General features: G+C 38.4%; 1 protein-coding gene across 3 annotated transcripts in view; it reads right to left on the bottom strand.

Moving 5' to 3' along the window:
- Window positions 1-23,266, bottom strand: part of thoc1 (THO complex 1) — an 88,959-nt gene that overhangs the window by 26,626 nt on the left and 39,067 nt on the right. For 2 of the 3 annotated variants that reach the window (XM_043688246.2, XM_043688248.2), the window contains exons 8-15: window positions 20,032-20,114; window positions 19,844-19,926; window positions 14,409-14,517; window positions 9,679-9,813; window positions 8,407-8,507; window positions 7,412-7,478; window positions 2,194-2,244; window positions 607-677 (exon numbers count right to left, since the gene is read on the bottom strand). In XM_043688246.2, the coding sequence (XP_043544181.1) occupies window positions 607-677; window positions 2,194-2,244; window positions 7,412-7,478; window positions 8,407-8,507; window positions 9,679-9,813; window positions 14,409-14,517; window positions 19,844-19,926; window positions 20,032-20,114 (700 nt within the window). The remainder of the gene's footprint in view (window positions 1-606; window positions 678-2,193; window positions 2,245-7,411; window positions 7,479-8,406; window positions 8,508-9,678; window positions 9,814-14,408; window positions 14,518-19,843; window positions 19,927-20,031; window positions 20,115-23,266) is intronic. The other variant, XM_043688247.2, reaches the window with a different exon arrangement.

Raw genomic sequence — 23,266 nt, 5'->3', positions numbered from 1 at the left:
CACTTTAATACATCACTATCCTACTGTCATTATATACTACCATTGCATCAAAATCCTGAAACTTCCAGATTGACAGAGACTTGGGAGCAGTTTCACCGGAGGGACTGCAGCAGCCAATAAAGATGGCCCACCATCTTTATGGGGGCAAATATGGTCGATAATTGCGAGCCTCACTAATCACAGAGAGATCCCAAGAATAAATTGAAAATGTCTCGCGTTTAATTTGTACATAGGAACAGGTTTACATTATATCAATTTAATTTGACACATTTCTCAACATAATACGAATGCAACCTTACATGAAACCAGAAAATATCAATTACTTTATTTGTACTGCATTATTTGGTAAGAATTGCCTGCTTGAAATTTCTTCAATTAAAATCAAATCTTCATGACAAGACAAATTGCAATCTTATAAGAATAAAATAGAAGTAATCTGACAGAAGTCAGCTGGCATAGCATATTGGTTTACTGGTTATGCTATGGAATATTAAGAAGAAAGTGAGTCGCACTGGACAGATGCCTGTTCGCCCTTAAAGTATAAAGTATATACATGGCTGAAGAGAAAAGAATGTTAAAAATAATATTAAGTTTTAAAAGATATACCTCTCTTTAACAAAGCTTGGACAACCCTCATTTTTCCATGCAATCCAATTTTCCTCACTGTGTAGTATATGCTGCAATCAAATAAAAATGAATTAATTCTTACTTCATGATAAAACAAATCAGTGTGCTTTCACCTCTTCATAAATTTGCTGCATCAGCAATTTAGTAAGTAAATGCAATTGATATATTAATGATCTGTGCTGAAATGGAACAAAATTTTCTCCAATTTACAGTTCTTTCTGACAAGGTCATATTTAAATTCATAAATACAGAAACAGACCTTTTGGTCCAATGCTTCTTTTCCCAAACTAGCACCCTTTGCCTGCATTTGACCCATATCCTTCTAAATCTTTTCTATTCATGTGTCGAATACTTTTAAATGTTATAATTGTAACTGCATCAACCACTTCCACTGGCAGTTCATTCCACACACGGTCCATCTTCTGTGTTAAAATGTTGCTCCTCAGATCCATTTTAAATCTTTCCCCTCTCACCTTAAACCTCTGCCCTCTTGTTTTGGGCTCCACTACCCTGGGGAATAGACATTGGCTATTCACCTTGTCTATACTCTCATAATGTTATAAACCTGTATAAGGTCAGCCCTCAACTTTCTACGCACCAGGGAAAAAAGTCCCAGCCTATAGCTCAAACACTTTAGTTCATCACTGTCCTACTGTCATTATGTACGACCACTGCATCAAAATCCTGAAACTTCCAGATTGACAGAGACTGGGGAGCAGTTTCACCAGATGGACTGCAGTGGTTAAAAAAGAATGCCCACCATTTTTGTGGGGGCAAATATGGCCCATAATTGCTAACCTCACTAGCCACAGAGAGATCCAAAGAATAAATTGAAAATGTCTCACATTCAGTTTGTATCTAGGAACAGATGTAGGCCAGTCAGCCCCTTGAGCTCTTATACTATTCAATGCTATCTTGGCAGATTTGTGGCCTAATTCTGTATACCTGGTCCATATCCCTTAATGTCTCTGTCTCAGATTTAAATCTAACAACAGGTGTAGCATCAATTGCTATTTGTGGGAATCTTAAGATCCCTTTGGTGCCAACATCTCTCCTGAACAATCTGTTCCTAACTTCAAATTGTTACCTCGTTCTAAAATGCCCAAACAATGGAAATAGTTTATCTTTATCTACCCTATCTTTTTATATCAATATCTTGAAGACCAAGATCAGAATACCACTTAAAACTTTCTAAATTTTAGAGAAAACAGGCCTAATAATCTGTCTTCCTAGCTTAACCTCTAAAACCCATGCATCATTCTTGTAAACTTATGCTGGACTCCCTTCATGGTCAATATATCCTTCCTAAGGTTTATTGTTATTCGTTGACTTTGGTTACAGAAGGAACATGGTATTACAATTGGCCTCAGTGGCCTTGGACAAGGTAAGGAGCAAAGAAGGGTCAAAGTGAGGAAAATAAGTTAGCTAAAAGCAATCTTGATCACTGATCACTATGCTTTCAGAAAAACATGCATGCACTCAAGTATTTTTAGTTTTCCTGTGGTTAATCAACTCCAAACTGAAATCAATAGGTTGAATTCAGAAATTCAAAATCATTTGACATACCTCTACCATGCTAGAAAATTTTTCTCCATCAGGTGGTGTCTCTTTGAATAACTAGAAAAGTAAACAAGGAACCAAATTGTTAGTGACATTTACGTTGAAATAATTCCATGATTTGGATGACAATTGATTAATCTAACTAATCTAATATGGATAAACATTGCATTTCCATTAAAATAACCTGAGCATGAAATTAACTTTTACAAGAACAGACTACAATTTAGTTTACTTAAATAGTTACGTCAGCGTTTCAGTTCAAACTCTACCTGGGAGCAATCAAAAATAGTATTCATTGGTATGTACATGTAAACACCAAAATTCAGATTAATACTGCAGCATATTTTCTCAACATTCTATGTTTTTATGAAGGATACATGACACAGAAATAGGCCATTCTGTCCAAACGATCTACTATCGTAATCTTTTATTTCCTACTCCATCATATGCTTATTCAGCTTTCCATCAAGTTCATTTAAATAATTTATTCCACACATTTACAGTGGTAGCTTGCTCTACATTTTCACCACTTTGGTGAAATAAGCTTCTTTTGAATTCCTGATAGAATTTCTTAGTCACTAGCTTATATTGATGACCTCTACTTTTGCTCTTCCTTACCAAAAGAAATATTATCTCAGTATTCACCGTATCATAACTTTTCTTTTAAAGACTTATGTTAAGTCACCGCTTATGATTTCTCTCTCATGTTTCTGGTTCATGCTTGAAAATTGTTACGACACGGGGTAAAGCCCTCTGCTAATTTAAACCCGACAAACAGAGAAACTCAACTCGTGCCATAAGCTGTAAAAATTTGAGGGGCAAAACACTATCCCAAAGGTCACTATTTGAAGTAAAAATTAACAACTTTATTCTTTAAGTCCAACAGAGAATATTAAAACCAACAACTACTTCCACTCCTTTCTCTTAAACCTATCTTTTACCTCCCACTCTACAATACTAGTACAATAAATCCCGATTAAGATTTACAAAAAAAAATCACGTTTCGAAACCAGTCAGATATGCCGATTCTCCTTTGTATATTTTCCTTTGTAGATTCTCTCCAGGTCAGCCTCGAAGTTCTGCTGTGCAAACTGTCCACAGACAGGTACCTTTCAGAGAGCTCTTCAGTTCCCAGTCCACATTAGTTGGTCTTTGGCAGTTCTCCCCCAACTGTTCGAAATGTATGGTTTTATACCCCAAAACATCAGATTGTTTCATTGGTTTTAATATTATCAAAATACTAAATTCCAATTTGATTGGATTTTGGTGTCTTGGGCACAATTTAAACTGACCGGCTGATTTTGAGTTTATTTTTGTTTCATGGCAACCCATCTGCTGCTATTTGTTTCGACCAAATAAGACCATAAGACATAGGAGTGGAAGTAAGGCCATTCGGCCCATCGAGTCCACTCCGCCATTCAATCATGGCTGATGGGCATTTCAACTCCACTTACCAGCATTCTCCCCATAGCCCTTAATTCCTTGTGACATCAAGAATTTATCAATCTCTGCCTTGACGACATGTAGCGTCCCAGCCTCCACTGCACTCTGCGGCAATGAATTCCACAGGCCCAACACTCTCTGGCTGAAGAAATGTCTCCGCATTTCTGTTCTGAATTTACCCCCTCTAATTCTAAGGCTGTGTCCACGGGTCCTAGTCTCCTTGCCGAACGGAAACAATTTCCTAGCGTCCACCCTTTCCAAGCCATGTATTATCTTGAAGTTTCTATTAGATCTCCCTTAATCTTCTAAACTCCAATGAATACTATCCCAGGATCCTCAGCCGTTCCTCGTATGTTAGACCTACCATTCCAGGGATCATCCATGTGAATCTCCGCTGGACACACTCCAGTGCCAGTATGTCCTTCCTGAGGTGTGGGGACCAAAACTGGACACAGTACTCCAAATGGGGCCTAACTAGAGCTTTATAAAGTCTCAGTAGCACAACGGTGCTTTTATATACCAACCCTCTTGAGATAAATGACAACACTGCATTCGCTTTCTTAATCACAGACTCAACCTGCACGTTTACCTTTAGAGAATCCTCGACTAGCACTCCCAGATCCCTTTGTACTTTGGCTTTACGAATTTTCTCACCGTTTAGAAAGTAGTCCATGCTTGTATTCTTTTTTCAAAGTGCAAGACCTCGAATTTTCTCACATTGAATTCCATCAGCCATTTCCTGGACCACTCTCCCAAACTCCTTCTGCAGCCTCCCCACTTCCTCAGTACTACCTACCAATGTTACATTGTTACCTTGTTCAGGGCTCTGTGCCTCGTCAGTCCTTGCTAACTTTTTAACTCTCTTAAAGGTACAGTACACTACTATACCTTCATAACATAATCTTCTCTGCATCTCTCCAACGTCTCTTTTTGAAAAATATGGCAATCAGAATGTATTCAGTACTCGAAGTGTGATCGAACTTAGATTTGATACAGGTTTATCATACTTAACCTTATTCTGATTTTATAGTTACACGACCAACTCATACAGAAACAGGGGTCGACTAAGGACCTCCTTGGGCCTGTGCAGCCATTCAATGAAATTATGCTTGATCTGCAACCCAAGTCTGTATATTTATCATGAATCATATCCATTAATATCTCTGGATAGCAAAAATATATCAAGAAAATTTAAAACTAATAACTGATTCAGTCTCAAATTGTTAGGAACATTATGAACGACACAATCTGAGAAGGTTTGGCTCAGTATTGTCAGGTCTGGCCGTCAGACTCTAATACTATCCACAATAAACAGATTAGCAGAAGTCGTACACCCAGCTGCAACAAAGTGACATGGTGCCCTCCCCACTGGTACATATTATTATCAGAAGTTGTAAAGCAAAAACGCAGTTATTGCTGGGATAATACGCTACATTTGCATTCTTTTTCATTATCAGGACGACAATTTCAATTTGAAGAAACTCTTCCTCAGTTCCTTGTGGAACACTAGCCTGTAATGTTACGCAGATTTTTTAATGAATTTATAATTATACATCAATATGAAAGTGCTTGTAATTACCATTTATTTAGATCTAATAAACCCAAAATGTACTTCAATAATATGGAGCTTGCGAGAGGTATGAAAAATAATTTCTGGATCACTCCAGTAAGTACAGAAATAGGAAGACAAGACAAATGAATACGTGATTGGAAAGTTGGGGTCAGAGAAAAGTTGATATAGGCTTTAGACTCTTGGATTAGATTGGACCTATAAACACTAGATGGTTCAGACTGAGTTTCATGCAGGATGTCTGACCACTGCTATTAGAGACAAAAAATCTGCAGATGCTGGAATCCAAAGCAGACAAGCAGAAGGGTTATACCCGAAATGTCAACTTCTCTACCTTCTGATGCTGCCTGGCTTGCTGTATTCTTTCAGCCTTCTGCTTGTCTACTGACCATTACTATTGGCAAAGGTTTAAGGTAACGCAACAGGAGTGTGCAAACCAGGAAAGAACAATAAGAGGAGTGCAAAGGTGTACAGAATACTGGGATAGATAGACAGCACTAGAATAGAGAATAATAAATTACCAGGTTGAGTCAGAATAATGGAGAAAGTAATAAAATCCACATCAGAGTTCCTGTGCATGTATATAAATGCACAAACTATAATAAGGACAATTGGTGAGTTGACTTGTAGGTTGCCAAGTGAAAGTATCATACTGTGGCGATAACTGAGATCTGGTTCAAGGAAGGGCAGGCCTAAGGGTTAAATACTCTTGAATATCCTTTAAACATTTGAGAGGTCTGAACAGAGCCAACAGTGAGGTGGTCCCGTGTGCGAAAAGACTGAGAACAAGAGGGCACAAATTTAAATTAATTAGTAAATTTCACGCAGTGAGTGGTTAAGGTCCAGGAAGCACTGCTTGAAAATGGGGAAATTAGACGGTTCGATGAAAATCAATGTGCAGGATAACAGGGACAAGGGAGAAGAAATAGCACGAGGTGAGATACTCATTTGAATAACTAGCAGACATGCAATGGACCGATGGCCTCCTTCTGAGCTGTAACAAGTATGTGATGCTGTAGTATGTCCAGATTTCTTAGTATGACTCTGCTGGGAGAAGTGCACTTTGATTTAATTGGAAACTCCATAGTAAGACTTCTTTAAAACTTTTAAATCGATACAAAACAGAGAAACCATAAGTGTACTTTCTACTTGCTTCTTCTCTAAGTTTCCCAAGCTACAAAAGTACATTCAGGACATGAAGACACTAATTACCTGGAATAAAACTACAACTTGGGACAAGTGAATATCTTTAAATGTTGTATTGGATAACAACTTAATTTCAAGGTTAATGTACAGTGGAACTATTTACAGGTGGTGTCTTGCTTACAAACGTTATACTTATGAACAAGATCCCATAGTATTATTAATTTTAAGGATGTGACATGCGAACGTTCGGGTCATATTTACAAATGGATATTTTATATTATACTGTATTATAATGTGGCTTGTGTAGAAATCGACTTACTTAGGACACAGGAATAGAATGACTTCATAACCCAGGGACTGTCTGTATAATTAATGGATGGGGAACTTCAATGAATAGCTAACATTTATGGATAATTAAATTGCACTTCAACGGTGTCAGGGGTATGGGATTAAAATCTAACTGAAGCCACTAGTCTAGCATTTAAACATCTAGAGAAAGTAACCATCCAATCTTATTTTTCTAATCAACCTGCTCAGAAATGTTATTACACATCTATGGAGCAGGTGGGACTTGAAAGAAAGGGCTCCTAGCCCAAAGATAGGGATAACACCATTGCACCACAACAGTACTCAACCACCCAATCGGAATCCCTGGTTGGAATTTTTATCCAGGTGAAGGTGTAACAAATGATATAGTATACCCAATCCACAATTTCAGCTCAGCACCCCCAAGCCCTGTCTACCACCAGCCTGGTTTGATATAATTGGAGCTGAACTGTGGTACTATTCAGGTGTTTCATTCTTGGAGAACGGACATTAATATAGATTTGAGACCAGAGGAAAAGACATCAAAGGAAAGAGTTCCAATATGGTGGACTTACATTGCACAGAAACATCTTTTCCAATTCTCTATTAGACTGCACTATCTCAGCAATCCATGCAAAGACTAATGAAAACATATATTGGCTAGTATTTTTTTTGAAAATCACAACTTGTGAGGAAAGAGAGAGAAAAAAAAAATTCGATGTTATGGTACAACTTAGCAATTAATTCCTTTATACCAACCTGATAAACTGCTTTGGTGGTATCTTCAATCCAGAGAGATTGTTCATCAGTCAACACACAAGAGGAACTGTGAAGCAGAATTATACCAAATCACATGTCATTTACAATGGTTTTTAACAGATGCAGATAGTGGTATTCAAATATTACTCATTATTTGTGCTCTGTGTTCACAAACACCACCATCCTGTATAATAGGACTAAGCATCTTCCTCACTAATGTAAGACTAATTTAACTTCCCATTGCATAAGTCAGTCTAAGATGCTTGAGTTACATATTATGAATACATCTTGTAAAGTGGATAAGATATTGGTCACATTTTAGCCTTATCATGGCCTAGACAATTATTAGAGAGGGATGGGAGGGATGACGCACCACACTCTGCAGTTTATAGTCCATAGATGACATCTCTCAATCATTTGCATACTATCCATGAGTTTATAAAGCAAAAAATCCTGTGTGTCTTTTTCTTTAATCGCACATTTACTTCCAACAGTTGTAGTAAAATAGTGTGATAATTAGAAGCAGTATTGGAGATTTTTTTTAAGATCTAGGCAAAACTTTTTTCACTTTTCAGCAAGGGAATTCATATTCAACGATCTGATCTGGTTGAGAGTAGCTCTGGTATACATTACCTGAGACTTACGTTTACTTAAATAAATAAGCTTTAAAGTTATTCCCCTCAAGGAAAAAACTGATTAATCTCAGCCACTAATGTCCTTACTAATGAAATACCCGTTTCTGCACATCAAGAAGTTGTTCAGAAATGCAGGATTTTCAAATTAAGACTAGAACATAATGTTTCATCAACAGGTTGCCTTTTTTGTCTCGTCTACCCTTCATCTCATGACTTATGTCTTTGTTACGTTGATTTTCTTATTGTCCGACAGACAAGTTTACTTGGAAGAACTTAGAAATGTTTTCAAGTACAGCACCAAACTTAGTAACTGTGCAGTAGTGCCTCAGCTGTATACTTATGATTTTCAGAAAAAGTTACCTTTTAAATTTGACTTGACCCTTCAGGTATTGAAACAATATTAAATACTGTAATAGGATATGCCGTCTAAAATTGCTGTCGTTCAGCTGTAGGTCCATCAACTAGCAAAACAGAAATTAAAGTCAGTAAATTTGCAAGTGAAACTTTATGAATTCAAGCAAGCAACTGTGTTGCAGCAAATTTTCCATGCAATCATTTCACAAAATGATTTTGGAAAATATGAGGAAGGTGGCTGAAAGGTTGATGGCATCCATTGGTATAGCGCATTATTTCTATAACTGAAAACAACCTGCTGCTCAAAGAAGGTTTTTATTCCTAGTATGAAACGTTTTTAGTAATTTGAAACTCAAAAGATATATTTTAACTTTTATACCATTCTTAGAGGTAAATATTTAGAAACTTGTCACTATTTTCCATAAATGCAGGGATATAATGATACAATCTCATTCATTAACAGCCAAAGAGATTCAACTCCCAGGCTACATTCACCATTCTCAAAAAAAGCCAGCTGTAATAACAGATACTTATTTATCTTCGCTCACAATTCTGAAACACCTGGAATTAAAATGGAAGCTGCCTTTCGTTTCTCAAAGTATAACTCTGAAGTCAGAAGTGACTCAGGAATAGGACCAAGTTAGAATGATTGATTGTGAAATTCATCAAGATATTGGGGGCCTTGTTCTAGGTGCTAACTAAATAAAACTTGTTCATAGTTTTGATGAGTACTTACAAATAACAATACCAGGAGAACAACTCATAACCATTTTATTTAATCTTACACCTTTATGTCTTCAATCTGTAAATGACTACTGAGACTGAAATCACAAGTTTGTGCACTTGCTATACACTAAACAGATTTTAGGTTGTGACGTTTGCTGCAAATTTGAATTGCATGAGCACAAGTCTGAACTGCTCAGCAGCACACTGTGTATGGTGACAAAATTGCCTGTTATTCAATGGTTCGTGAAATGTGTTTGCTTCTGAAGTTTAAGTTAACATATAAATAAATGTGACAAAGTCATGTTTACTTACATGCGATGAATTATCCACTTTTGAGAAACAGAATGTGTTTGCAATCGAAGAAATTTCTTTCATATTACATACATTGTAATTGGCTAGTTTAATAATGTTGTGCATCCACTACACAATATGTTAAGTAGAAAATTGAGTTTGATTATGGGGTCTACAAAAAAAGTCATTAATAAAAGCAATCACTTGTACATTCAAGCAACAGGAAAGCCAAAGACACTGAAAAATTCTCAATAAAAATACCTTTTCACTCGTCAAAAATTTAGCAAAGTAAACATGTTCCTCCCCTGGAGGCTTTAATTCTTCATGCTTTTTCTTTGAAGCCTGCATATCATCCAGTTTGTAGCTTCTGAAAACATCCAACACCTCATCCGAATGCTATAAGGTAAATTGACATAAGTAGGTTAGTTATTGCTGGAAAAAGACACCCATCAAACTGTATTACTTGTATGGATCAGGGTTAACGTACAGACCATTCAATTATACAGAATCAAACAAACATTTTACAAACACAGAGATATTCTTCTTTTAATCACAGATTCTTCACAGATTGCATCCTGAAATTAACTGAATTGACGGAACACAATGAAAGACAATATAAACTGCACATAATTAAATAATTAGTTATGATGTTCTGTAAATCATTACACAATTTATGATCATTTATTTTTCATCTGTACCAAGCTGAGTACAGGTCGTTCCGCTATAAGGCACGCTTTGTTTACGCAAATTCGCTATAACACACTTGACAAATTGGGGACACGTTTCTAAAGTGCAAACTTTTTAAATGTGTATTGGCTGTAATGCAAATACATCGCCAACATTTAAAGCACTGTTTCTAAAGCACGATCTTTCTATAACACAGGGTTGCACAAGATTGCAACCATAGCATTACAGAAGAACTACCTGTATGTCTGGTCAAAGAGAGGTCACCCTTTAATTCTAAATGTACATATCAGAATTCAGTACAGTGTGAGGTTCATGTAATTTTATCAGATGTCCAATTACTGAAATATTCCCAGCCTGGCTACTATATGCAGTAACATGAAGTGGGGAGATATTAAAACTTTTCGGTGGTTGTGTGGCTAGTTCACAACAGCAATACCATTGGTTGTTCATATACAGATCAACCATCATCATCAAACACAGCTGCTTTTCTATTAGGGCACTTGCCCCAAAAACTCTCAAACACAAATGTTATATACAACCAGTAGCAGCACCAAGTTGACCTGCAAGATTTCACCAGAATTTGTAGATAACTACCAAAGAAAAATCAGCATGCTTATCGTAGCTGGTAAATGTGTGAAACCCAATTCTTGAAGGCATTGGCTGTCGAAGTTACTGTGGCAGCTGATTGTAAAAAGATAAAATCACATTAAGAAAAGACTCACTCAACTCATTCCTGGGATAAAAGGTCTATGTTACAATTCGTGAACTGGTTGGACCTGTACCTATTAAAAATTTAGAACAATGAGGAGTGATCTTATTGAAAATATCCTGAAGGCACTTGACAATATAGATTCTGAGAGTGTCCTTCCTCTTGTAGCAACATTAAAAGCTAAGGAGCACAGCTTAAGTTTGAGAGATTTGACCCAGTGACAGTGAAGAATAGGTGATATATTTCTAAGCTAGGATAGTGAGTTGCTTGGAGACAAATGTGGGCGGCATGGTGGCACAGTGGTTAGCACTGCTTTCTCACAGCGCCTGAGACCCGGGTTCAATTCCCGCCTCAGGCGACTAACTGTGTGGAGTCTGCACGTTCTCCCAGTGTCTGCGTGGGTTTCCTCCGGGTGCTCCGGTTTCCTCTCACAGTCCAAAGATGTGCAGGTCAGGTGAATTGGCCATGCTAAATTGCCCATAGTGAGGGGTAAATGTAAGGGTATGGGTGGGTTGCGCTTCGGCGGGTCAGTGTGGACTTGTTGGGCCGAAGGGCCTGTTTCCACACTGTAATGTAATGTAATCTAATCTAATCTAAAAATATGCAGGTAGTGCTGTTCCAGCTGGTACTGTCGAAGAAGCCTTGGTGAATTTCTGCAGTGCATACAGAAGATGGTACACACTACTTTTATTGTATGGCACTGGAGAACAAAGTCAAGCTGCTTTGTTTTTTTTTATTCATTTGTGGATGTAGGCGTCACTGGCTTGCCATCCCTATTTGCCCTTGAGAAAGTGATAGTAAGCTGCCTTCTTGAACTGTTGTAGTTCACCTGCTATGTGTTGACCCACAGTGCCATTAGGGAGGGAATTCCAGGATTTTGACCCAGCAACAGTGAAAGAACTGCAACATATTTCAAAGTCAGGATGGCGAGTGGCTTAGAGGGAAAGTTGCAGGTGGTGGTGTTCCCATATATCTGCTGCCCTCATCCTTCTAGATAGTAGTAGTCATGGGTTTTGAAGATGCTGTCTGAGGATCCTTTGCGAATTTCTGCAGTGCATCTTGCAGATATTACACACTGCTGCTACTGAGCATCAATGCTGAAGGGAGTAGATGCTTGTGAATGTGGTGCCAATCAAGTGAGCTGCTTTGAGCTGGATGGTATCAAGCTTCTTGAGTTTTGTTGGGGTTGCACTCATCCTGGCAAGTGGAGAAGATTCCATCACGCTCCTGACTTGCGCCTTGTTGATGGTGGACAGGCTTTGGAGAGTCAGGAGGCAAGTTACTCGCTGCAATATTTTTAGCCTCTGACCTGATCTTGTAGCCACATTGTTTATGTGTTGAGTCCAGTTGAGTTTCCAGTCCATGATAACACCCTGGATGTTGATAGCAGGAGATTCAGTGATGGTTACACCAATGAATGTCAAGGAGCAGTGGTTAGATTGTCTCTTATTGGTGATGGTCATAGCTGGCATTTGAGTTACAAAATCACTTGTCAATTGTCAGCCCAAGCCTGGATATTGTCTGGATCTTGTTGCATTTGAACATGGACTGCTTCAGTGTCCGAGGGTCATGAATAATGCTGAACACTGCGCAATCATCAGTGAACATCCCTACTTCTGACCTTATGATGGAGGAAGATCATTGATGAAACAGCTTAAGATGGTTGGGCTGAGGACTCTACCATGAGGAACTCCTGCAGAGATGTCCTGAAATTACTGACCGCCAACAGCCACAACTAACTCCCTATGTGTCAGGTATGACTCCAACCACCGGAGAGTTTGACCCCGATACATAATGATTCCAGTATTGCCAGGGCTCCTTGATACCAAACTTGATTGAATGCAGCCTTGATGTCAAGGGCTGTCACTCTCACCTCACCTCTGGAAATCAGCTCTTTCGTGTATGTTTGAACCAAGGCTATAATGAGACCAATACCAATGAGTACAAAATGCCAGATTTGGTCTCACCACTGCCCTGTATAACTGAGCATAATCTCCCTACTTCTGTATTCAAATCCCCTTGCAATATCCTACTAGTGTTCCTAATAACGCTCTGCATCTGAACACTATCATTTTGAGATTTATGGACAAGGGTATACGAATGAGGACTATTTCAGCTCAACAGTCCGATGGGTGATAGGTTAGGCACCACTACTCTCTAGTAATAAACGATGCAAAATACTGGTTCAATTTGTCTGCCATTTTCTTACTTTTCACTAGCAATTTCCTAGACCCACTCTCTTCCTCTGAGACATCTTGGTCCACTACTTTGTCACTCCCAATATTCCTACTGCTGATTTCCATGCCAACAGAAGATAAGCAAAAGGGAGGCAAAGACATTGCGACGATGTCAATGGATTATTAATCCAGAGACGAAGCTTAATGATCTAGGGACAAGAGTTTAAATTTCATCACGATAGCTGGTGGAATTTGAATTCAACAAAAAAAAACTGAAGAAAAAGATGGCAAATTCAAATTCGTGTCAGTAACAGTCATGAAACTAAACATTAGTAAAAACCCAGCTGGTTCACTAATATCCTTCAGGAAAGGGAATCTATATTCCTTCCCTAATTGGCCTACATGATTCTAGACACAAAGCAATGTGACTGATTATTAACTGCTTTCTGAAATTGCCTATCAAACATTTAGTTCGAAGTAAATAGGGGATGGACAACAAAAGATGGCATTGCCATTGATACCCGCATCCTATAGAAAAAATTTTAAAAGTGTACTTTTACCAACTCACTCCTCAATGACCACAGACCCAAATGCTCTTTCCAGGTGATTTACAGATACTTATTTCTTTGATATATTTTATTACCTCAGTGTGGTTTGTTTAACATTAGGGAAACCAAAAACCAGTTTTGGTAGCTATTTTGCACAACACCACATCCAATCACTAAGAATGACCCAAAAGCCTCTAGCAGCCTATAATTTTAATTCTCCTCCTTTTGCTCATGTTGACATCTCTAGCCTTGGCTTACTACAGAGCTTCAATGAAGCTCAATGCAAGTTCAAGAAACTGTACTTCATCATTCCATTCAACACTTCAAGCCTTCTGAACTTGACAGCGAGTTCAACAATTAAAAAGCATAATCTTTACCCTGACCTTTAATTTCTTCCTTTACATTTCACATTGTTTTGTTTTCACTCATGGACTGCCATTCATCTTTGGGAAATTATTTTATTTCTTAGCCTGTCTCATTACTACTAAATTGTTTGTTATCTAATGAGTGCTGTCTTGTGTAGTACCACAGACAGTCCCTTGCATTCTTTTCCTTACCCTTCCTCCATTTCACTTCCTTAATATTTCTAACATTCCCCAGTTCTATTGAAAGTTATCGACAGGAAACATTCACTCTGCACAGATTTTGTCAGACCTACTGAAGTTTGAAAAATTCCAAGATTCAGACACAGGTATTGCAAATACATTACATTCTCCAAAAATAACTTCTACAAATTGCCAGGGCCTCTCAGAATTATACTAATCTACCACCATCACCCGATGAGAAGTTTTGTTTTTACAGAACACAAGCAGAACAAAAAGAGTACTTTTTAAGAGACAGGGCTGCATCTTGTTCATGAACAGATTTTACCTTTAGAAATGTCTTCCAAGAAATTTTTTCATAACACTGCAGTGGATTTCTGAAAAAATCTTGAAGTGACCAAAACTTCCGGTATAAGTTATAATCAATTGGAACAGAGCTAGTTAAAACAAAAAATTAAGTGTTAACACTCATTAAAGCAACAGTTTGAAACTATTAAACCAGAGTTCTCTAACTGGCAAAAGCAGAATATTTAGGATGCAAGCCCTGGGGAAGCATTGAACAAAAATTTGGTTGCTTGGTTCAAATCTAACAACCAGTAGACAATTTGAAATAGGAATGTAAAAAAATTTAAAAATACATATATCAACAAAGAATGAAACATCACAGCTTATAAAGGCAATATACAAGAAGACTAAACTGACTTTTACACATTAAAAATAATTTATGTAACCCTAAGAGAATCCTGGCTGTGGGATAGAGAACCAGGTCATAGCCTTATTGTGTAGCATTTACTTGTGTAGCTGGAAGAGACCAACAACATGACATCATTAGCCATTTTAGGCATGAAACAGCTTAGTCTAATCTTGCTGCCTAGAGAGTTAAGATTTCCATAATAAAGCTCCTGCTCCTTCTTGAAACTTAACAAAGAAAACTGGTGACAAGAATGCAATAAAAAGTGCTTTAAAAAAAGACTCCACTCCAAAGAGGTGAACAATGCAGAAGTAGTTCGCCACATGCTCCATCCTGTGGAGGAATACTGTAACAAGTACTCCACACAAGGGAAATGTTTTGAGCCAGAGGTGTAAACTCGAAAATGAGCATAGAGCCTTAGAAATATCTTGTTTAAATGGAAAGAAGCAATATCATACAAACATTTTCATAGGACAGAACAACCTCAATCATCCAAATGAGACAGGCGATGAGTATTTTGTTTAGATAACTGATTGATCAGACAACATTTTTACGGGACCTTGAGATCTTGTTTGCAAAATTTGAAATTCAGATAAATGACGTTCGGATAATAGAGACTGTCCCGTACACCGTGACACACAGGCTCTTCCCATTTGAAGAAACTATGACAGAAAGTTTGGCTCCAATGATGAAAATACAGACAGTTGGAACTCCTGAACAGAGACATTATTTAGTTCAAGCTAACAAAATAGAAGCAGATATACATGTCCTTGCATTTCTGACTATTATTACTGAGGGAAGATGTTTGGGGAGGGTATTATTTTATGAACAGTATTATTTCTTATGAAGAAATAATAGGAGTTCTATAGAACCATTTTTCACAAAAAAACACTAATGATTTCTGAACAGATTCCACAAATCCAACCAAGCTTTGATGTGGTGGTACCAGAGTTGGACTGGGGTAGATGAAGTCAGAAGTCACATGACACCAGGTTATAGTCTAACAGGTTTATTTTAAATGGCAAACTTTCGAAGTGCTGCTCCTTCATCAGGTGACTTCACCTGATGAAGGAGCAGCACGTCGAAAGCTTGTCATTTCAAGTAAGCCTGTTGGACTATGACCTGGTGTCATGTGACTTTTGACTTTGGCAACCAACCTCGACAGTGAAGTTATCTCCCAGTTTGCTGCAATTTTAAAGAAATTCTCAAAATTCTGTGTCTTACAGAAGGATCTAGACAGGTTGGGAGAGTGGTCCAGGAAATGGCTGATGGAATTTAACGTGAGCAAGTGCGAGGTCTTGCACTTTGGCAAAAAGAATAAAAGCATAGACTACTTTCTAAATGGTGAGAAAATTAATAAAGCCAAAGCACAAAGGGATCTGGGAGTGCTAGTCGAGGATTCTCTAAAGGTAAACATGCAGGTTGAGTCCGTGATTAAGAAAGCGAATGCAATGTTGTCATTTATCTCAAGAGGGTTGGAATATAAAAGCAGAGATGTACTACGAAGACTTTATAAAGCTCTGGTTAGGCCCCATTTGGAGTACTGTGTCCAGTTTTGGTCCCCACACCTCAGGAAGGACATACTGGCATTGGAACGTGTCCAGCGGAGATTCACACGGATGATCCCTGGAATGACAGGTCTAACATATGAGGAACGGCTGAGGATACTGGGATTGTATTCGTTGGAGTTTAGAAGATTAAGGGGAGACTTAATAGAGACGTACAAAATAATACATGGCTTGGAAAAGGTGGATGCTAGGAAATTGTTTCCGTTAGACGAGGAGACTAGGACCCGTGGACACAGCCTTAGAATTAGAGGGGGTCATTTCAGAACAGAAATGCGGAGACATTTCTTCAGCCAGAGAGTGGTGGGCCTGTGGAATTCATTGCCACGGAGTGCAGTGGAAGCCGGGACGCTAAATGTCTTCAAGGCCGAGATTGATAGATTCTTGCTGTCTAGAGGAATTAAGGGCTACGGGGAGAACGCTGGTAAGTGGAGCTGAAATGCGCATCAGCCATGATTGAATGGCAGAGTGGACTCGATGGGCCGAATGGCCTTACTTCCACTCCTATGTCTTATGGTCTTAAATGATGCTATCAAAGAGACACTGGTGTGTGGTTTAAGATGTGAAGAATTCCAGAAGAGATTACTAACAGAAAGGAATATAGACTTAAAAAGCACTGGATATATCAGTCTTGTTGGAACTAGCATCCAAGGGAACTCAACAGTTAAGCTTGAGTTTGAGAGTTCACAAAATGGCAGATAAGTGATGATCACCAGCGCACACTCAAAACCGCTGTCAGTGCAGTAAAACAAGTCATGCAGCAGTAAACTGCTGATATAAAGGAGTACATGCAGAACTTGCAGCACAGTATGAAGGGCATACTAAAAGGGTGTGTTTAAGGAAGAAATATAAACAACATGCGGCAAAAATATAGAAATCAAAGAGATGGAAGAAAATCTTCATGGTACATAAAGGGCTTGAGAAAAGCCCAGACACTCAATCTAAAGAGGAGCTATTATTAAGCACATTGGCTATTGCTGGTGACAGCAATCAATACTGGGACACTCCCTGACTGGATGTCAAATTAGTATGAATGGCGGTGGACAGCAGAGTGACTGTTTCATTGATATCTGAAAAAGTATATCAGAAACATCTGAACCACATTGTGCTTCAAAACTGCACCAAGAACATATGCAAGCGAAGTGGTATCTTTAAGGAGTTGTATCAGTTCGATTGTTCAGTTATGTGGTCAGACTGAACATCTATCCATAAACATTACCAAAGGAAATTTCACAACATTATTGGGAAGAACATAGTTGGAGATAATCAAACTCAGATGCGCTGAAGCAAACAGCTTGTCAGATTCTGAGAATCTGAGACCGATATATTGCAAAGTTCTAAAGAAATATGCCATTGTTTTCCACAGGGATCTGGAAGGCATGGAAAAGATCTCAGTCAAATTGAAAATCAAGAATGAGAATCAAGCAAAATATTTCAAGGCTAAATTAGTGTCTTCTGCAATCAGACGAAGATTAAGGCAAAATGAGAGATGCTGGTCAAGGCAGGAGTCCTTGAATTCAAAATGAGTGTGACTGGGCCATGCTTATCATACCACTGATGAAGAAAGATGGATCAGTACACATCTGTGGTAATTTTAAAGTCAGTACTAATCTGGTACAAAGTGCTGAGCAGTATCTGCCACCTCGCAACCAAACGGGATCAATGTGGATTTCACCAGCTTCCTCATTTCCCCTCCCTCCATTATACTAGTCCCAAGCCTCCAACTCAGCACTGCCCTCTTGATGTGTTCATCTTCCTTCTCACCTCTCTGTTCCACTCTCCTCTCCAACCTATGCACCTTCATCTACCTATCATATTCCCAACTATTGTTCCCCCCCCCAGCCCCCCCACCCCAATTTATCTCAGCCCCCCCATCCCACAAGTCTCGTTCCTGATGAAGAACTTATGCCCAAAACGTTGATTTTCCTGCTCCTTGAATGCTGCCTGACCTGCTATGTTTTTTCAGCACAACACTCGCGACTGCCAAGCAGTATCCTTTGCTTTTAATCAATGACCTATTTGCTGGACCAGCTGAATGTCACGTTTTCAGTAAGGCAAACCTATCTCCAGATGCATGTAGATCCTGGGTCAAAAAAATACTTGATAATTGTTACACATTGGACTATTCAGATTCAAGTTGTTTTTCTTTTTTTTTAATCATTTTTGGATGAAACAGAGCTAAGAGTTGAAGGTGACTGTTGGATAGTAAGCAGCAGTTTTCTTTTTAAAAAAAAACAAAGTGGATTCATTTATAGACTGTTAAAAGAACACTCTAGATGTTTTGATTCTGGAGAGAAATGACACTCAAGTGCTGACAAAACACAGCAATCAATATCCTCCAGAGTGTATTACCTGGTTTTGCACATATGATTATAAACATTGTTTAGTTTGCAGGGACCTCGGACATAAAAGAGGATGAATATTGCATATTTGTGCAAGTATAGTGGACTTTCACTTTAAGCATCTAATCATATTAACAATGATGACAAAATTGGCCAATTTGAAGGGGAAACTGCTGTCTACATGGTAAACACCTTCAGAATAAAGTTCCTGCTGTAAAAGGTCTTGGTCCTTCTTGGAACTTGAAAATGTGTTGCTGGAAAAGCGCAGCGGGTCAGGCAGCATCCAAGGAACAGGAGAATCAACGACTCGGGCATAAGCCCTTCTTAGGATTCCTGAAGAAGGGCTTATGCCCGAAACGTCGATTCTCTGTTCCTTCGATGCTGCCTGATCTGCTGCGCTTTTCCAGCAACACATTTTCAGCTCTGATCTCCAGCATCTGCAGTCCTCACTTTCTCCTCCTTCTTGGAACTTAACAAGTTTCAAAATAAAAGATACGCCATGCAGAACTAAGAGGAGGAGGAACTTTTCCAACAGGGAGTGGTAGATTTTTGGAAATCTCTCCTTGAAAGCTGTGAAAGTCAGTTCTTCACTAAGTCCAAAGAAGGCATTGATATCTAAATACGACAGCAACTGATCTGGAAAAGCCTGAGAATATGGTTTTGAGATAGATGATCAATCATGATCAACAATGGCACTGCAGGTTCATAGGGTTGAATGGCCTACTCCAGTTCCTAACTGTTGACTTTACAGAATCACAAAACCATGAGTGCAAAGAAGGTCTGCACTGCACTGCCTCCTTGCACTGATTCTTCAAATGAGCTTTATACCTTTGTGCTTTTCTTCTACTTTTGCTTCATGGGCCCATACATTTAATTTTAAATTTATTAATTTATAATTAAACGTGAAAATTTAAGACATCATTGCTGTTTAGTTGGAACTTAGTTGGGAGAAATGATTGGAAGAATATGCAGATGAATTATATGTCACAAGAATAGAAGAGGTAGGCACAGAGCACCAACAGCACCAGTTGAGCCAAACAGAAATCTCAGTGCAGCAACAGTCAATGTTCTCAACAACATTCATATAAATTAAGTTTAAATACACATGCATTGATTACGGCTAAGCATTTCTGAACTCCTCCAAGGTTAATGAAAAGATCTTCACCAAGTTGTAGTTGGCTCCTCGTCGCCTGTTTCTCCTTCTTCAACTTCCATTCCATCCTCTCTATCTTCAGTGTGCTGAAAATTCTCAAAATACATGAAAATTATTAATCATACAAAAAACAAAAATATTTAGTGGTATATAGCTCAATATGACTTTCGCACTTGTAGTAAACTCCAATAAACACTCACCTTCAGCCCCAGTGTACTATCCTGTTCGTTAGTGTTAAACACAGTGACATTTTCCAGGTTAAACTGACTTTGCAAATTAAGCCCTGAAATAAAATAAACACATTATAGAATTACAGTTAGTTAGATCCACACTTCTAAAACTGTGATCATTGCAGCAAGTTCTATGGTATAGCTATAAAAATATTTTTCTTTACATGCTGATCATTGGAGACAAATCTGATAAAGTTCCCGGCCTGGAGAGTTTACTGAGCAGAGAGAATCACACCATGTTTAGCCTTCATTCGCAGGTCAAAAGAACTTGGTATTGTTTCCTTTTACCATCCACACTTGTGATATCAAAATATCAAGGTTTATGCTGTTGGAGGAGCTGCCATGAAGTCAGCAGCACCAAGAGCAGGCTAAAAGTACAAGAAGCAACACTATGGTCTAAGCAGAAAGATATCAAAACAAATAGGACTTAAATACAGGAACATGCTCAAGTTCAAACAAAGAATGAACCAGAGATGAGTCAGAGTGAAAATTCAAAGAGCTAAATCAAAAGTCAAAGAAATTGAAGTTTTTTTTTGAAAAAACAAATCAAAAGGTAAAAGAAATAAGCAAGCTGAGTTCTTTGAAAGTTGCATCACAGGAGACAGGGTGGTTAAAAAGGTGTTTAGCATGCTTGCTTTCATTGTTCAGGCGACTGGGCATTGGAGTTGGGTTGTCACGTTGAGGTTATACAGGATGTTAGAGAGGCCACTTTTGCAGTACTATGTACAGTTCTGGTCACCCTGCTATTGGAAGATTATTATTAAATTGGAGAGGGTTTAGAAAAGATTTGCCAGGATATTGCTGGGACTGGAGAGTTTGAGTGATAGGGAGAGACTGGATCAGCTGGAATTATTTTTTCCCACTGCATGAGTCTTTTAACTTAGGAAGTGAGGGAGTGCCACCAATAGATCCAAGCTAAAAATTTAAACTCAACGAAGAGAAAATAATAATTTACCTATTTTTATTACCTGGAGAGGTGGTTGAGGGGTGATCTTATACAGGTTTGTAAAATCATGAAGAGTATAGATAAGGTGAGCAGCAAAGGTCTTTGACCTAGGGTGGGGGAGTTCAAAACAAGGGGCTTTTTTTTTTGAGATGAGAGGAGAAAGATTAAAAAGGGACCTGAGGTGCAACTTTTTCCACAGAGGGTGGTTCATATATAGAATGAACTGCCAGACAAAGTGTAGATGCAAGTACAGTTACAACTTTTAAAACACATTTGGAAAGGAACATGAATAGGAAAGGTTTAGAGGGATACTGGCCAAATGCAGGCAAGTGGTACTAGGTTAGTTTGGAAAACTTGGTCAGCACAGATGAGTTAGCCGAAGGGTCTACTTTTATGCTGTATGACTCTATGAGAAGAGAAATCAAAAATGTTTATATATGAAACATGATGAGCATGGGGAAGAGAAAGCAGGTAATAGGAATCCATGAACAAAAAAAAGCCTAAGACCACCCACAAAAAATCAAACCAGATGCTTTAAAAACTGCTCACAGCTGGCAACAGAGGAGCTATGATAACCACAGAGGCAAACTGGACCAACTTAACACAAAAGCAATCGCCACATGTATGTATATTTGCATGTGTGTTTGTGTATGTTATATATATATATATATTTTGCACAGAGAGTAAGAAACATATTACGTAAAATTGTAGACTTTGACAGCTAACTTTGAGAATGAAGCAGTGAACTTATTTGAAAGAAGAGAGCAAGTTTGACCTCCTGAAATAGGAAGGTACGCAGGTCAGAATATACTGCATAAGGCACCAAAAATCATTACTTCACTATAGTTTTTGAAGATAATTTTTGAGATGCACGCTCTACTGAAAAATATTTAATAAGGAATGCAAAACAAATAAGAATGGATCCTCCAAGATTAACGCTCTTTATAAATTGGAGGAAAATTTATTGATTGAAACTAAATTTTTTAAAAAATCCTATCACTCTCAGCAGAAATCAACTGAATAAATTAGAGAAAGATGGCTACAAAATAAAAATAGGTAAATTATTATTTTCTCTTCGTTGAGTTTAAATTTTTAGCTTGGATCTATTGGTGGCACTCCCTCACTTCCTAAGTTAAAAGACTCATGCAGTTTGAGCGATTTAGAACATTGGTTCAACCTCAATCTGGATACGGTGTCCTGTTCTGGGCATTGAACTTTATGAAGGCTTTTGAGACTGCACAGAAAATCACAGAAATGATTCCAGGGATAAGGAGTTTAGTCACATGGGCAACCTGGAGATACGGGGTTGTTCTCCTCGGAGAAATGATAATTAAACTGCAGATTTGATAATTACAAAAAGTCTGGACAAAGTAGTCAAAGAGAAACTGCTCCTGTTGGCAGGATTATATCAAGCATTCATGCTCATTTTTAAAAGGAGCAACAACTACATGAGAAAATACTTTTATATCCATGAGTAGCTGGCCTTAGAAAGTGTTGCTTGAGTGTGGCAGATTCAATCAATCCCTTTAAAACTGGACTGGAGTGATAAATGCGCAGAGCTATGAGGAAAACACCACGGAATGGGACTGAGTGAGTTGCTCTTCCGGAGAACCAAAAAGGATTTGAGGGGAAAATGGTCTCATCCTGTGCTGTAACCATTCTTTGCTTTCCATGATTAGATACCAATCGATTTGACAACCTGTAGATATTGCAGTACAGAAGTACTGCATTCATGACATCCCAATCTTCAGATGACAGATTAAAATGAAAGCCTGCCTGCCAAAGATCCCACAGCACTTGCCCCTGGCCAATAATGCTCCTCTATTAATTACCCCATAAACATCTTTTGTTATTTATGGTACGTGGTTATGTACAACATGGCTGCCACATGTACATGCATAATAAGTAATTGTAATTCAAAAGGAATTAGTCTAAGAGCTTACATTGTTCTCTGGACATCAAATTGAGCGTATAAATTTAGGTTTCTTCAATGATACAACTGTGAACCTTCCATTCGACAGCTTGGCTCATGGCAGCCATTCTGCTTTATAATTAGTGGAACATTATACAAATGGAAACCTTGCTGCTTAGTTAACCATGAAGTGCACACATGGTTCCCTTTAAGGCTACAAAGTGAGTTGCTCAGGTTGCAGATGGGACAGCTTGCACATTCTCCCAGTGTCTGCATGGGTTTCCTCCAGGTGCTCCATTTTCCTCCCACAATCCAAGACGTGCAGGTTAGGTAAATGGCCTTGCTAA

The sequence above is a fragment of the Chiloscyllium plagiosum genome, unplaced genomic scaffold (assembly GCF_037043375.1).
Source record: "Chiloscyllium plagiosum isolate Xiang-an unplaced genomic scaffold, Cpla_swu_hap1 HiC_scaffold_4, whole genome shotgun sequence".
Lineage (NCBI taxonomy): Eukaryota > Metazoa > Chordata > Chondrichthyes > Orectolobiformes > Hemiscylliidae > Chiloscyllium > Chiloscyllium plagiosum.
This window is presented reverse-complemented; position numbering and strand designations above follow the sequence as displayed.